This window comes from Phascolarctos cinereus, unplaced genomic scaffold (assembly GCF_003287225.1).
Source record: "Phascolarctos cinereus isolate Bilbo 61053 unplaced genomic scaffold, phaCin_HiC Scaffold_9;HRSCAF=440, whole genome shotgun sequence".
NCBI classification, from domain to species: domain Eukaryota; kingdom Metazoa; phylum Chordata; class Mammalia; order Diprotodontia; family Phascolarctidae; genus Phascolarctos; species Phascolarctos cinereus.
The window spans coordinates 254797492-254814046 of record NW_027556402.1 but is presented as its reverse complement, the minus strand read 5'-3'; the positions used below and the strand labels follow the sequence as shown (position 1 = coordinate 254814046).

The following is a 16555-nucleotide window of genomic DNA, read 5'->3' as shown; positions in this document are numbered from 1 at the left end:
TTGCTGAGAAGGGCTAAGTCTATCAAAGTCAGTCATCTTACAACGTGGCTGTTACCGTGTACAACGTTCCCCTGGTTCTGCTCACTTCACTCAGCATCAGTCCTTACACATCTTTCCAGGTTTTTCTGAAGTCCACCTGCTCATCATTTCTTATAGCACAATAGTATTCCATTACACTCATATACCACACCTTGTTCAGCCATTCCCCAACTGATGGTTTCCAACTCTTGGCCACCACAAAAAAAGGCCGCTATCAATATTTTTGTGCATGTGAGTCCTTTTCCCTTCTTTGTGATCTCTCTGGTAAACAGGCCTAGGAGTGACTACCTATCTTTTGAAAGAAAGGTGACGGACCCAAGACACAAAATCAGACACAGCCAATGAATACAGGAATGTTTCATTGACTGTACATGTTTGTTTCAAGGGCTTTGTTTTTCTTCTTCTCTTTTTTCCAGTGGAAATGAGAATGGGAAAAAGAGAGGGCTAGGGTTAGGGAAAGAAGGAAAGAAAGAAGGAAGGAAGGTGAGAGAGAGGAGGGAGGAAAGAAAGGGATAAAGAGAGAAGGAAGGAGGGAGGGAGGAAGGAAGGAAGGAAGGAAGGAAGGAAGGAAGGAAGGAAGGAAGGAAGGAAGGAAGGAAGGAAGGAAGGAAAGAAGGAAGGAAGGAAGGAAGAAAGGAAGGATAGTCATCAAATTATTTTCTTAATGTACAAAACAGAAGGAAGATCAGAAAGAATCACGGACAAGTAGGAGGGCTTTGAAAGTTACAAACTGAATTTATTCTATGTTAAAAGAAAAGCTGTACATAATAGAGATCTTCAGGCTCTTCTGTTCTACTTTGTATTTTGAAATGCCTCTTTTGTTTTGTATTTGCTAAGCCCAGAAAACAAAGGAGCAAACAAATGAAGGAAGGAAGGAATAAGTGAATGAAGGGATGAAGGAATGAATGCATAAGAAGATGGCCTTGAGCATCACTCAGTCAGTGACTGTGACACAGTCTCCTAAGCTGACTCCTGGCTAGCAGGCAAGCTCTTTTCCGCCCTGAATTTGTGAGCATCTGAACATTCCTCATCTGCTAAGGCTCCGGAGCACAAGTCACTACTAGGCATGATTCTCACCCAAACACAAGAAGCCTGGTGCAAAGCTGTGGTGTCATTCCTAGTGAAGTGGGACCCTACACTAGAAATGCCTCACACCAACTCTAATGAGACTTCTGTCTTAATGTCCTCGACACATTCATTAATGCACAATTAAAAACACTCAGGCTTTGGAAACCCTTGGGGCTGGAAAGCCTTGATTCCTGCACCGAAGAGGAGGTCATTTCCCATGACTCCTCCTTCCTCGACCCCACTCGCAGACAGCCATCCCCTCGACCTCGCCATTCCCCCACAAAGGCACCACTTCCAGGTGGATGGACTTTTCAGATCACATTTATTTTCATTCCACTTTTCTGTTGGCCTTGCTGGCTGGGACCTGGTCTGTCCTCCCCCGACCTCCAATGCCTCTTTCCCAGGCCATACCCCCCTCTCGTCCCTCCTCCATATTGACCCCCTAGAAAACTCTCTATCATTCTCTCTTGAGTCTATCACTGACTCTGCCCGGCCAAGCCTCCACTTTGGATCTTTCCCGCCATCTCCTCTCTTACCCACGTGCTGCTGATGTTACCGGAGAGGATTAGGAAGCCGTGTTACCTGGAACCTCTACAAACTTATGTTATATGACCCCCCGGGCCCCCACTGGAGCAAGATAATCCTTTTACACCTCCCTCATTGACTCCCTTCCTCAGTCACCACAGCAGCCTTTCCAAAACTAACCCTCCCCAAACTTCTCAGGCTCCCTCCCCAGCACCTCCTCACCCCCGGGTGAGACCCTTGTCCACATTCCACTGGAAAAAGAGGCCATTTGCTGAAAGCTCCCTCCAAAGTTACGCTCTTGGTGGCCAAATCCAATGGCCTTTTCTCAATCCTCATTCTCCTCTGACCTCTCTGCGGCCTTGGGCACTGGTCATCACTCTCTCTTCTAACTTTTCAGCTCATCTCTCTGTTTGTCTATCTCTCTGTCTCTCTCTCTGTTGCTGTCTCTGTCTCTGTCTTTCCGTCTCTCTCTCTCTCTCTCTCTCTCTCTCTCTCTCTCTCTCTCTCTCTCTCTCACACACACACACACACACACACACTCACTCACTCACTCACTCACATCTGGTTCTCCTCCTACCTCTCTGACCACTCTGCTTTTGTCTCCTTTGCTGGATCAAGTCATATCTACCAACCAACTGTGGGTGTGTCCCAGGACTCTGTCCCTGGACACCCTTCTCATTAGCTCAATTAGCATCTCTCTAGGTGGATGGTTCTCAAATACAACTGTTCATACTGACCTTCCTCCTGACCTCCGAATGCTTATTGGACATGTAGAACTGGCTGTCCCATAGACATTGTAAAAGTCAGCATGGCCCAAACCGAACTCATCTTTGCCTCCAGTCTCTCCCCTCTTCTGACCGTCCCTTTCCTGTCCGGGGGACCCCCATTTTCCCAGTCTCCCAGGCTTTAGTCTCGGTCTCAATTTCAACCCCTTCCTCTCGCTCTCCTCCTCCATATCCAATCTGATGCCAAAGCTTGTTGGTTTTGCCTCCCTTACGTCTCTCGAATGCACCCCCTTCTCTCCTCTGACGCTGCCACCACTCTGAAGCAGGGCCTTTGTCCCCTCGAGCCTGGGTTAGTGTAATGGCCGGCTGGTGGCTCAGCCTGCCTCTGGGTCCCTCCCAGTCCCTACTCCTGCTGCTCAAATGCCAAAGTGATCTTCCTGAAATGCACGTCTGATCATGTCACCCACCCTCCAGGGGCTTCTTGTCGCCTCAAATACAAAATCCTAGGTTTGCCATTCAACACCCTTGGTACCCTAGCTCACTCCTGCCTTCCCAGTCTTCTCACACTTTGCTCCCTGCCTGGTCCTCTTGGATTCAGTGACACCAGCCTCCTGGCTGGTAATTGCACAAGACCCACAGTCTCCAGACTCGGGGTGTTTTCCCTGCTGATGCCCCTTGCCTGGTACCCTCTCCCTCTTCATCTCTGCCTCCTGAATGCAAGTCCCAGCTAAAATCCCACCTTCTACAGGAAGCTTTTCCTTAATTCTAGTCATTCCAACGAGTGCCTTCCCTCTGAGATTATCTCCAATGTATCCTGTATATGGACTGTTTGTATATAATTGCTGCTGGTTGCTTCCTCCATTAGACTGGGAGCTCCCTGAGAGTAGGGACTGTGGCATAGTGCCTGGCACAGAGTAGGACATAGTGCCCAGCACATAGTAGGACACAGTTCCTGGGCACATAGTAGGATAAGACCCCAACCCCAGCCTGCACCAAGCTGACTGGCCTTCCGAGCCTTGGGCCAAAGGAGGGCTAGCCCCTGAGCTCCCTAAAGGCTTGCCCCTCCCAAGTCAGCTCCACTTGCCTCCTCCCTCCCACCTTCTCTACCCCAGGCTTTCCTCCTCTGGCTGCCCCCACTGACCCGACCTTGCATTTCCCTAGATGGGCAGCTCTGGTGTGCTTTCAAGCTGAGCTCTGTTACTTCCTCATAAGGGACGGAACTCACATTTGCCCCCTGGGCTATTCCTGGCTGAGTGTTAGCTCACCCACCCCTATCCACATACACACCCCAACCCCCAACTCTGATTCCTTGGTATTTTTAATCTTTGCTGGCCTCAGCCTCTTCTTGAGGAGAGCAGCCTCCCCTGGCATTTCTGCAGCTCACACTCAGGGAGCTGCTGCAGTCCCCCTCCCTCTTCCTGGTCACCCCCAAAAGGCCTGGAATCCACCTTCCCCACAACTTCCTGACGACATTAGGGAGTCTACACCCTGCGGCCATATGGACTGGTCTGAGGAGAGGCAGGGAGACTGGAGCCCCGGCCAAGAGGGAGCCCCCAGCCCCAAATGGGGTGCCTCTTTACTTCTGCCTAGTATTCTCCCATTGTCCTATCCACCAAAATAGGGCTCACATTCCAGATCCTATTCTCACCGGCTGGGTCACTCCAGGCAAGTAATTTTACATACCTAGGCCTGTTTCCTCATCAGTACACTGGGGATAAAAACCCTTGTAATAGCTACTTCCCAGTTGTTAAAAATTTGATTTGTAAACTTGAAAGTGCTATAGGAACGGGGATTATTATAATTTATATATTTTTTCACAATAGCTCCAAGCTGTCCTTCTGGCCCTGAAGACTCCAGCCCTTCTGTCCTTAAAAAAATGTCTCTAAGCTGGTGGGAGGTCAGGCCCTCTGTATGGGATCACAAATCTAGGTCTGGAAGGCACCTCCAAGGCTGTCTAGCCCAATCCTAGAGATAGGAAATGACCTATCCAAGGCCACTCAGGTTAGAAGTGTTCAGGGTTGAGACTCAGGACCTTAAGATTCACAAGTTCTTTTGGTTAAGGACTCCTTGAGGCACTGCTAGGGAGGCAGACGACAATGCCAACAGTGCTTGCCCTCAGAGAGCTTACATTCTCTTGGGGGAGCACAATGGCATTGGGAAAGAGGGGATGGAGAGACAGCCTTAGACGCAATGACCTGGGTGCCTCCCTTATGCGCAACGCGACTCTGGCCAAATCACTCCCCTTCTCAGAGCCCCAGATTTCAGATATAAATTACAAGTGGGTTGTCCATCTGTATCAGGGGATGGAGTTTTCATACTGGGAGGTCCCTAGACAGATTAAAGTTCCAGGTCTAAACAAAACAAAAAGTAATTTCACGAGGGAGAGACTGCTAACCATTGGGAGGAATGGAGAAAGGCTAGGTGTTCAAGGTAGCACTTGGGCTGTGTTCAAACCTTTTCTAGACCTATCGATGAACCTGCGATCCTCTGATAGAAGCTAAAGGAATTCAATTCAACCTGCACTTATTAATCACCTATTACATGCAATAACTGTCTAATGGCAAGGTTGCAGGCAGGCACTGGACTGCGGGGTGGGAGGGAGAAGGCCGGGTATTTCTTTGGAAGGAGCAGGGCCTTCCTGGCACCTGCAGAGGCTGCCAGTGACTGCCTTCTCATCTTACACGGAGGCCCCGCTGAGGGGGGAGGGGGCCTGAGGAGAAGAAGGACTTGTATCTCTTGGGGTCAGTTGAGTACAGGGGAGCTTCTGTGGGGTTTGGCCTTCCCAGTCACCCCAGTCTGCTCCCAGCAGTCTCGGCCCTTCTCTTCCTCACCCAGAGTTCTACTGAGCCAACCCTCCTCCCCTGCGTCCCTTCTCTCTCTTTTAATGTCCCCTCCCTCTTACCCCTTGGCCCCTCCGGCCCCAAGAGGAGGAAAGCTCCAAGAATAGCCCCCTAAAAACTTGTCAGGGGGCACAGAATGTGCACATCAAGGAAAGAAGGCTAGTCTCACCAGGAGGCATTGTCATGATAAGCCCCCTCCCACACCAGGACCCTGCTTACCCATACATGGACAGCAGGAGCAGCCCCAGGAGGGAAGGGTGCCCAGAGCCAAGGGGTTGAGACTGGGATAGCCACCTTAGCAGCCTTGCCTTGCCCATGAAAGGTCCCTGCTGGACAGCTGCTCTGGACCTTGTCCAAATATGGAGCCCTTGAGACTGCCACCTCAAGGGAGGGGTGAGGGGATCCAGTGTGGCACCACCAGCACCCGGCCCTCCTCCTCCCCCTGTGCTCAGGTATAAATACCCCAGGGCAGCCCTGACCTAGACCACCTGCCAGTCTTCTTCTCCCAGAACTGCTGAGCCCGCAGGAGCTGGTAAGAACCTAGGAATGCCTGGCCTTCCACTGACTTCTCTTTTGGTGGGGTAGGAGATGGGGACCCAGCTGTTTGTCCTGGGGCAGGGAAGATCTTATCATGGCTAGCCATGAGCCCAGGGGGCTGGAGCATTCCAGGAACTCTAAGATTCTCTCAGAAGGAGTGCACAGCTGTCAATAGTCAAAGGAAGGAGGGAGAAGGAGAGAGGAGAAGAGAGAAGAGAAGGGAAAAGAGAAGAGGAGAGGAGAGGAGAGGAGAGGAGAGGAGAGGAGAGGAGAGGAGAGGAGAGGAGAGGAGAGGAGAGGAGAGGAGAGGAGAGGAGAGGAGAGGAGAGGAGGGAAGGGAAGGGAAGGGAAGGGAAGGGAAGGGAAGGGAAGGGAAGGGAAGGGAAGGGAAGGGAAGGGAAGGGAAGGGAAGGGAAGGGAAGGGAAGGGAAGGGAAGGGAAGGAAGGAAGGGAAGGGAAGGGAAGGGAAGGGAAGGGAAGGAAGGGAAGGAAGGGAAGGGAAGGGAAGAGAAGGGAAGGGAAGGGAAGGGAAGGGAAGAGAAGAGAAGAGAAGAGAAGAGAAGAGAAGAGAAGAGAAGAGAAGAGAAGAGAAGAGAAGAGAAGAGAAGAGAAGAGAAGAGAAGAGAAGAGAAGAGAAGAGAAGAGAAGAGAAGATGACAAGAGAGGACAGGAGAGAAGGAGAGAGAAACAGAGACAGGGAGGGAGAGAGGGAGCAGGAGAGGGAGGGAGGGGAAGAGAGAGACAGAGAAAGAGAGAGAAAGAGAGACAGAGGAGGGAGGGAGAGGGAGAGAGCATATTTCACAGCTGGTCCCAGAGCTGAATGGAGTAGGGGCCTTGGGAGACACAGTCAATAAGCATTTCTGGCACTTACTATGTGCCTGGCACTGAGCTAAGCACTAGATATACAGTGAGATGCCCCCCCCCCACCCAAAGTAACAAATAACTGGACCCTCCCTTTCTAAGGGGAAGTTTTGGTTTTCTCCAAGTGGACTGATCAGGATGAGGGCGGGAGGGGACTGCCTACAGCTTGCAGGCAATGGGAGAGGAGTCCAGGCCTGATGCCCCTCCTCTCCCCTCCCTCAAACCCTTCCAAGGTCGTAGAATAGGAAAGAAAATGCGGGAAAGGCCCGGATTTCGTTTGGGTCTGAAGACCTGAGTTCATATCCTGATCGGCCCCGCTCCCAGTATTCCAATGGGCTAGCCCCTCCCCTCTCTCTGCTCCTCAATTTTCACTCCCTGTAAAATGAGGGCTAGCCAGACTGACAATTTGGGCGAAGCAGCTAACCCTCCAAAGCCCTCTGCTGGGATCCTGTGATCCCGGGATGGTGAAAGGACGGGGAGCCAAGGCTCTGGGGCTGGAGACGGGGATTCTCGGGCTGAGTCTAGGATGGAGATTCCTTTGTTCTCCAGGAAAGTTAAAAACAAAAACAAACTAGGCTGGTTTTCTGCGTAAAGAAGAAAAGAACTCAGCCCGGGTCCCTCACGTCCCTAACGTTAACCCAGGCTGCTCCAAGGTGGACCCCCACCCCCAGGAGGAAGACAGGGGAGGGGGCAGACACTAAAGACCTCCCCCCTTCACTCGGCCCTTTCTCTTGCAGCCACAACCACCCCCACCATGTGCGACGAAGACGAGGTCACCGCGCTGGTCTGCGACAACGGTTCCGGGCTGGTAAAGGCCGGCTTCGCCGGGGACGACGCTCCCAGAGCTGTGTTCCCCTCCATAGTGGGCCGGCCCCGCCACCAGGTACGGAGCTTCGAGGGAGGAGGTAGGGAAGGAGAGGGAACCAGAGACAGAGACAGACGAAGTCTCCCTGTCAAAGAAAATGACAGAGACCGAGAGACAGAGAAGTAGTCAGAGATAGAGACAGAGACAGTCAGACAGACAAGAGACAGACAAACGGAGAGAGATGGAGGGAGGGAGGGAAATGGAGAAAGAGATACAGAGAGGGAAGCTGGGAGAGAGACAGAGGCAGAGACCACGACAGACGGAGCCTAGCACTCCGCTCCCACCAGGAGCTGCGTCTTCCCCCTCCTCCTTTCTTGCTCCTCCTCCCCCTCCCTCCCTCCTCCTCTTCCTCCTAGCCCCTCCCAGCCCAGGCTGGGCAGTGAGATGGGAGCAGCTTTGTCCCCGAGTCTTCCCAACCAGGATCCCCGCCTGCACCTCCCCCCCCCAATCCCTTGCTTCTGACTCTAGCGAGCCAAGGCTCTGCCTGGGTGCAGCCAAGCCGTGTGACCTTGCACAAGTCATTTGCCTCCTCTTTAGGTCTCGGTTTCCTCATCTGTAAAATGAGGGGGTTAGACCAAATGGTCCCACAAAAGGTCTCCTACAGCTCCGAATCTAGTCTTCGAAAGACAGTTAGGGGAAGGATAGATTAGACGTGTTCCTCTTGGCCCCTGGAGGAGGGACTAGAAGCCTGGACTTGGGTAGAGGGTGGCTGGGCTGTGGGGAAAACCCTTCCCAACCTGAGAGATGTTTGAGGGGATAACAGGCTGCCGCGAGAGGGGGTTCCCTGTTACTGGTGGAGGGATGTGAGCAGAGGCTGGAGATTCTTGGTCAGGCACGGGTTAAACCGGATGGCCTGGGAGCTCCCTTTCCGCCCGGAGATTAGGTGAAGACGTCGCCTCCTTCTCTGAGCCTCAGTTTCCTCGTCTGTAAAAGGGGTATAATATTTGTACTAATGATCTGATAGAGTCTGGACCCGAGGAACAAAGCACTTTTTTTTTTTAGTGAAGCAATTGGGGTTAAGTGACTTGCCCAGAGTCACACAGCTAGAAAGTATTATTATGTGTCTGAGGTCGGATTTGAACTCAGGTCCTCCTGACTCCGGGGCCGGTGCTCTATCCACTGCACCACCTAGCTGCCTCTCAAAGCACTTTTTAAAACTTGAAAAGGGAGCATTCTGGTGTCTAACTCCCCCGCCCTTCACACCCCTCCCAACCTACACCGTGACAGCCTCGAAGGGGGTGCTTGCTGTCTCCCCAAAGCCCGAGCCAGGGCAGGGCTGGGGCTGGGGCTGGGGCCTAGGGTCATCGTCCTCCCCGTGGCTCCCTGTCTGGGCGTCCTCCGACGCTTGGCTGTTTCCCCGGTCTCCAGGGCGTCATGGTAGGTATGGGCCAGAAGGATGCTTACGTCGGGGACGAGGCGCAGAGCAAGAGGGGCATCTTGACTCTCAAGTACCCCATTGAGCATGGCATCATCACCAACTGGGACGACATGGAGAAGATCTGGCACCACACTTTCTACAATGAGCTACGAGTAGCCCCCGAGGAGCACCCGACGCTGCTCACCGAGGCCCCCCTCAACCCCAAGGCCAACCGCGAGAAGATGACCCAGATTATGTTTGAGACCTTCAACGTGCCGGCTATGTACGTGGCCATCCAGGCTGTGCTCTCCCTCTACGCCTCCGGCCGAACCACTGGTGAGCTCGGATCCTGGGGACGCCCCACTGCGGTCCTCCTGGCCCCCGGAACCCTCCTCAGTCCTCCTACCTCGTCAACCCCCACCCCGGACTGCTCCCCAAGCTCCATCTCCAGGACCCCTCCGGAGCCCCACCCCCGACCCCTCCTCAATAGTGCCCACCCCAGGACCCTTCCCGAGCCCCATCCTCCATCCCTCCCGAGCTCCACCCCCATCCCTCCCGAGCCCCACCCCCGATCTCTCCTCTTTAGTCCCCATCCCCAGAACCCTTCGGCTTCTCCACCCCCAAGACTTTCTCAATGGTCCCTCCACTTCCTCATCGGTGGTTTCCTTCCCCAGGACCCCCCTTCTTAGACCCCCTCTTCTCCTCCTTAGTTGCCCCATCCTTCGGACCCCAGCCATACAGCCTTCTACATTCACGCTGCCTTGTTGCCAAAGCTTTGGGTGTTCCTACCCCACCAAACATCCCCAGGCCCCTTGGACCCTAAAGTTTCCCTCTCCCCATTCTTTTCTACTAGCACCAGAGACAGCGCTTCTTCCAACTCGTCTGGCACCTCAGGATGCCCCGCTCTGCCCCTTTCCCCCTCCCCTCTGCTCTCCCTTCACTCCCTCTCCGCCCTGGGTCTGGACCACGTCAGATTCTTTCTCTGGGAAGGGGGGACTGGGGCATCAGGGCTGAATATAAGTGTGTGTGGAGGTGGGGTTCTAAAGGGTCTGTGTGCTCTGCCCCTGCAGGGATAGTGTTGGACTCTGGAGACGGTGTGACCCACAATGTGCCCATTTATGAGGGCTATGCTCTGCCCCACGCCATCATGCGCTTGGACCTGGCCGGCCGAGACCTCACTGACTACCTAATGAAGATCCTCACAGAGCGGGGTTACTCCTTCGTCACCACCGGTGAGACCTCCGGGGGCCCCTATGCTCCTACTCAAACATCATTCGTAGCACCGAGCCCCTGCCCCTACTTGCAAAGGCCGAGGTCCTGCCCACAGCATATCCCTCACTGTGCGTCAGCTCCATCTACAGTGGTTCCCAAAACCTTGGTTTGACCATCTCCAAGCTGTAGGGACCTCACTATCTTACAAGGCTCAGATTGGGCGAAGGTCCTTCCTGAGACTGACCTTCTGCTTCTAGAAACTTCACTGAATTATTACATAGCATCAGATCTGGAAGGGAGGTTGGCTCTCGTTTTGTTTTCTGGAGCCAAGAACAGGGTGAACTAGAAGGAAGGCTAAATTAGAAGTCAGAGAACCTGGATTCGAATCCCACTTCTTCCATTTGCTACCTATATGACCTTGCCTGAGTAACTTCCCCCTTTGGGGGCCTCAGTTTCTTCATCTGTGAAATAAGGGGTTTGGACTGGGTGACCTCCACACCTAATGATCCCACACCTAATCCCTTTCCCAGACAAATCTTTCTGATGCTTGAAGACACCTATGATGGCACTGCAGGTCACATGGCCCTCATTTTACACAAGAGGAAACTGAGACCCAGAAAACTATAACTTCTAAATTGGCAGGGCCAGAATTTAAACCTTGGTTCTCCAGCCCTGGAGAAAATGCTCCCCAAAGCCTTCTGCATCACACTGCTGTGCCTCAAAGTTATCATCATAATAACAATACTCATTAATAATAATGAGCTAGCCTTTGTAAAGTGCTTTTGATCACGCATAATCTGAGCAGGTCAGAAGATAGCCAGGTTGTCTCTTGCCAAGTTCTAGACATTGTTCCCGGAACGTAGGCTAGAATGGAATCCTATTGCAGCTGAGGTGCTCTACCAACTGATAATCAGCTTATTCCATTGTTACCCTTCTCTCCCTCCTGCCCCCACTCCACCACCACTAAGCTGGTTTCTCATTAACTTCCCTTAAGCCATGTCTCTCCCAGCCTGTCATGAAATCCTATGCGTAGAGCTGAGAGGAATCTTAGTAATCATCCAACTACCCCTTCATTCTGTGGATAGAGGAGGCACACAGCCAGAGGAATTGACTTTGGCAGAGAGGAAGTTGGCATAATGGAGTGAATACTGAATTTGGAGGCAGGGGACCCTAGGTTAAAATACACTTTCTGATAATTGAGCAACATACAAATATTTCTTCAGTGATGGCTAGGTGCCAGGTATTATGCTCAGTGTTGGGGATACACACTCTTGTGCCCTCAGGAAGCTTCCATTCTATCCAGGGAGATGGCGAGTACAACACTTAGTACTCAGACAAGACACTCCATCTCTCTGAGCCTGAAAAATGGAGACGATAGTCCCTGTAGGACCTGCCTTGCAGAGCTGTGAGGATTCAAATGAGATCAAGTCACTAAGTGAGCCATAGTTGCCTGATGGAGCAGGGGTAAACCAAGGCCAGGGCATAGATTCATAGACCCAGAGCTGGGAGAAGTCATTTGACAGATGAGGAAACTGAGACCCAGGGAGAGAAAGGGATTTGCCCAAGATCACACAGTGAGCCTTGGGGTTGGTACTTAAACCCTGGTCCCCTGCCAACAAATTCCCCATTCTTCCCTCTTGGATCATAAAGACCCCAGGGCAGATTGCAGAAGACTGACCTTTCCTTTCTAGGGACATAGAGGAGTTGAGCCTCATAGACCGAGGTGCAAACCAGGGGGCCTCGTCTCTCCCATCTCTCATCTGTTTGTCCTCTTCCTCCTCAACCAGCTGAGCGGGAGATCGTGAGAGACATCAAGGAAAAGCTAGGCTACGTGGCCCTGGATTTCGAGAATGAGATGGCCACAGCGGCCTCCTCCTCATCTCTGGAGAAGAGCTATGAGTTACCAGACGGGCAGGTCATCACCATTGGCAATGAGCGGTTCCGCTGCCCCGAGACTCTCTTCCAGCCCTCCTTCATAGGTGAGTTCTCCGGCCCGGGAGGGCACGCTTCATCTTAATTTTGCCAGTGTGGGCACAGTCACATCCTCCCAACTTACCTAAGAACCTCCGCATTGTCTCTTTGCCTGCCTTTCCCCAGCCATAACATGTAAAATAACAGCTTGCATTTCATGAAATCCTGTGATGAAGGTAGTACAAATATTCCATGCCATTTTATAGATGAGGAGACTGAGGCCGAGGTGATTTACACCAGCTGGGGTAAATGTCAGAACCGGGACTGAAACCCAGAGAGCCAACCAAGCCCAAGGCTCCTTCTACCTCTACCAAGGTGGGGGAGTGGAAAGGACACTGAGCTCCAGGTCAGAGGACTTGGGTTGGGATCTCAGATCTTTATGACCCTGGATATGTCCTTTTCCTTTTTGGAGTTTCAGACTCTGCGGAATGAAAGGCCTTGGGCTACCTTTTAGTTCTTAATCGATCCAGCCAGCATGTCTCTGTCTGCTTCTGTCCCCTCCATCCCTCCTCACTCCTTCTTGGGTCCCTTTTACAGGGAACCTCTCTTGCAGGGGAGACAGACTTTTTTGAGGAGGCATTGACAGACCAGCCACATGGCAGAGGATAGAGTCCAAGGCTTGGAGTCAAGAAGCCCTGGGTTCGAATTCCACTTGAAACATTTACTTGCTTTGTGACAAGGGGCAAATCTCTTAACCTCTCTGAGCTTGTTTCTTCAGTCATAAAATGAAATAGTCCCTGTAGTACCGACATCACAGGCTTGCGATGCTGTCTCTAAAGTGCTTGGCAAGCCTTAAAATGACGCAGAAACGGTCATTACTGCTGCGCGGGCCCCGGCAGGACTGGGTCTGGGCTGATGCTTCAATAGGCACCTGTCCCCTAGAAAATCCCGAAGGAGAAATTGGGCCCCACTTCCCTGGAAGTGGAGGGAGCACAAGAGGGAAATGCGGGTCACACTGACCTCCACTCCCCCTCTCCCCTAGGCATGGAGTCTGCTGGGATCCATGAGACCACCTACAATTCCATCATGAAGTGCGACATCGACATCCGCAAAGACCTCTATGCCAACAACGTCTTGTCTGGTGGCACCACCATGTACCCCGGCATCGCTGATCGGATGCAGAAGGAAATCACTGCCTTAGCCCCAAGCACCATGAAGATCAAGGTAGGAGGAGGTGGGGGCAGGGGAAGCTAAAGACTCCTGGGTGTGTGATGGGGGGAGAGGAGGGGAGCAGCAGCTCACAGTGCCCTGCCCCCTCAGCCTGGGACCGAAGCTGCCCCTCTGTGGCAGCTCGGGATGCAGCCGTGGCTCTCAACAGCTCTTCAGAACATATTGGATTCCCTGGCAAACTACAGCAGCACCAACCCAGAAAGACCCTCCTGGATCGGCCCCTTTTCCCCTGACCGTTGGCATTCTTGCCTCTGGCTAGAAAGGGCCTGGGACTTTGGAGGATTGACAGCCGTGGTGGTGGGCTCCCCCCAGGTGGCTAGAGAGGAAGGACAGAGCCTAGGCTTCTGACCCTCCCAGACAGCCACCTCACTGAAGCTTGGCTCCCAGTAAGCTGGGCATGGGGCGGGCAGGGGCACTTAATGAGAGACCTTCGATAGAGATCACCTAGTTCAGCTCCCTTATGTTACAGAGGGGGAAACTGAGTCTCAGGGACTTGTCCAGAGTCACACTGCCTTACTTAGTGGTAGAGCTGGGAGCAGAACCCAGGTTTGATTTCCAGCTGAGGGTTCTTTCCATTACAAACCACCGTCTTCCTCGATTCAATGACTAAAAACCCGATTGTCAACAGAGCCGTGGCCAAGAGATCTTAACAGAAGGAAAGGCTTTTGAGGCCACAGGCCTCAGGGGCAGGAAGGGCCCTTTGAGCCTCCTGAGGGTAGAGCTAGGGGCTGGATCTGTGTTTCCCTGGGCCGAGGGAACTCCTAGTTAGGAGACTCTACCCTAAATTCGCACCTCAAGCTGCCTAGAGCATTGACTTTATCGTGCTCAGGCTCATCCAGACAGCATGTGTCTGATGAGGGATCTGGCCCCGGGTCTTTCTGGCTTCCAGGCCAGCTGCCTGGATCACAGGGACATCACACCTCTCACCAAATGGTTGGCACTGAAGCCTGGATGTGGGAGGGGCCTGGCTGAACACGCACAATCTCTTCTCTTCCCTCAGATCATCGCTCCCCCTGAACGCAAATACTCCGTCTGGATCGGGGGATCCATCCTGGCCTCCCTGTCCACCTTCCAGCAAATGTGGATCACCAAGCAGGAATACGATGAGGCCGGCCCCTCCATCGTGCACAGGAAATGTTTCTGAGCCTTCTGCCACCCAGCCTCCCCTCCCTGGCATCCTTGGTCCTTTCCTGTTCCATCGTTTCTTTCCAGCCTTACCGAAGCACACACCTGCCATCTTTTCCACCTGGGCTACCGCCTGCCTTTGGCCAAGGAGCAGCAGCCACTGCTATGGTGAAGGGGCACTCATTCCTCTTCCTCCTTGGCGAGCGCCATCGCCAGTGGCCTCCCCTTGTACACCCGTCTCCACTGTAACTCTGGCATGGGCAGGGGGGAAGGCAAGTGATCTTTCTGGGAGACGGAAACAACCTATTTTCAATATCACAATAAAGTGTTGGAAAGGAAAACAGTATCCAGTATCCCATTAGCTTCCATACACTGCACATCACGTCTGGATGGGCTAAGGGGAAAATACACTCAGGAGCTCGGGCCTCCTTCACTCTGTGCTCCAGGAGGCCTCCCCAAAACCACACACTGGCTCCGATGCCCCGTCACTGCTTGCTCATGTCTGATATTACCCCAGATGGGATGGGAAAGGACGGAGCAAAGAGATATCTTTAGGGCTGCTGAGTTTCTGCCCAGGGGTAGGAGGAGTGTAGGGCTGTGTAACAGATGGTGGCAAACATGGTCAAGATGTCTCAGCTTTATGCCTTCAAATGTGGACAGCTGATTTATACTTTTTCATTCCTTTATATGAGGATCAAACTGGGAGGACCAAAGCCTGTGAGTTTTTCTAGAGTTAGAGCATCTGGAATAATACAACATCAGGGGTGGGAGGCATGTTAGAGAATATCTAGTCCAACCCTCTTTATACAGATAAGGAAACTGAGGCCCAAAGAGAGGGATTGCCAAAGGTCAGATGGTGACCAAGTGGCAAAACCAGGAATGACCCGGGTCCTTCTGACTGCAGTCTGATAACCTTCCCATTACCCAGGTGTCCTAGGGGAACAGAGGGTAAAGAGTATGGAATGCCAGAACTGGGACCTCTGAACCATCAGATACAAGAATTTGAGAAATATGGGAAGACTTAGAGGAAGTGAGGCTGAACAGAGAGAAAGGCCCCTCACCACAATGATAGGCTGGTTAGTCTTCATGCTAAGTGATTTGTCGAAAGGGCTGGCCCAGACGACCTCTGGTTCCCTCCAGCTCTCCAGTCGTGACCCTAAGATTTACAGTCATGTGGAAGGAAAGAACCCAGACAGACCCCTGGATGTGGATTGTTGTAATTAGAAGAGATCATCTACGCCCCTTTGTTTCGTTAGCAGTGAGACAACTACAGTAACCCAAAGGCCCCAGCTTCTGGGATAAGAACCCACTCTTTGAAAAAAACTGCCGGGAAAACTGGAAAAGAGTATGGCAGAAACTAGGCATAGACCAACACCTTACACCATATACCAAGATAAAGTCAAAATGGGTATGTGATTTAGAGATAGAGAGTAATACCATAAGCAAATCAGGAGAGCAAGGAATAGTTTACCTGTAAGATCTAAGGAGAAGGGAAGAATTTATGAGAGGATTTATTGAGAACATTATGAAATGCAAAATGAATAATTTTGATGACATTAAATCTGAAAGTTTTTGCACAAACAAAGCCAATGCAACCAAGATTAGAAGGGAAGCAAAAGCTGGGAAGCAGTCTTTACAGCCGGTGTCTCTAATAAAGGCCTCATTTCTAAAATATATAAACTGAGTCAAATTTATAAGAATACAAATCATTCTGGGTCACCCAGCTAGTGGTGTCTAAGGCCAGATTGGATATCAGGAAGGTGAGTTTTCCTGACTCCAGGCCTGGCGCTCTATCCACTGCATCACCCAGCTGCCCATTTCATAATAATACTTTGCAGGTATTTTGAAGATGAGGAAACTGAGGCTTAGGTTCAGAAGGGAGACTTGAATTTTGAGTCCAGCTTCTTTCTATCACACCACACTTTGTCCTAGAAGTTGCCAAATACTTGAAAATATACATCAAGTGCCCTGTTAAAAATGAACTAATGTGTTCCACACACTGCTCTTCTGCCTCCTAAGAACTTCGTGCCCCCAACACCCCCCTTTCTACACTGCACCAAGCTCTGCCTGGCTCCTCTCTCCTTCGTCTCTTCAGTATTTGCCTAACACTTTGGGAACTGTTCCACTCACCATTTATCTGAAGTAACTTTCCATTCTACTCTGCTTCCTGTCCAAATGGAACATTTTCCTTTGCTTTATTAGCTAAAAGATTGTATTCAGCTGGCTGGTTGTTCATAGGTTTAAAGGTTGAAGGGACCTC

The 16555-nt window shown here is 51.9% G+C and overlaps 1 protein-coding gene across 1 annotated transcript; it reads left to right on the top strand.

The window, feature by feature from the left end:
- Positions 1-5640: 5640 nt before the first annotated feature.
- LOC110195421 (actin, alpha skeletal muscle-like) lies at positions 5641-14648 on the top strand. Its single transcript, XM_020968185.2, has 7 exons — positions 5641-5729; positions 7333-7478; positions 8829-9153; positions 9888-10049; positions 11817-12008; positions 12983-13164; positions 14171-14648. The coding sequence occupies exons 2-7, from the start codon at positions 7350-7352 to the stop codon at positions 14312-14314; spliced, it is 1134 nt and encodes a 377-aa protein (XP_020823844.1). The 5' UTR covers positions 5641-5729; positions 7333-7349; the 3' UTR covers positions 14315-14648.
- Positions 14649-16555: the final 1907 nt, after the last annotated feature.

What these genes read in the sequence shown, in the direction of transcription:
- LOC110195421 (XM_020968185.2), top strand. Translation starts at nt 7,350, where the DNA reads ATGTGCGACGAAGACGAGGTCACCGCGCTGGTCTGCGACAACGGTTCC. An exon ending in CTTCCAGCCCTCCTTCATAG is followed by an intron (nt 12,009 to 12,982) that starts GTGAGTTCTCCG and finishes CCTCTCCCCTAG; the next exon opens with GCATGGAGTCTGCTGGGATC. An exon ending in CAAGCACCATGAAGATCAAG is followed by an intron (nt 13,165 to 14,170) that starts GTAGGAGGAGGT and finishes CTCTTCCCTCAG; the next exon opens with ATCATCGCTCCCCCTGAACG.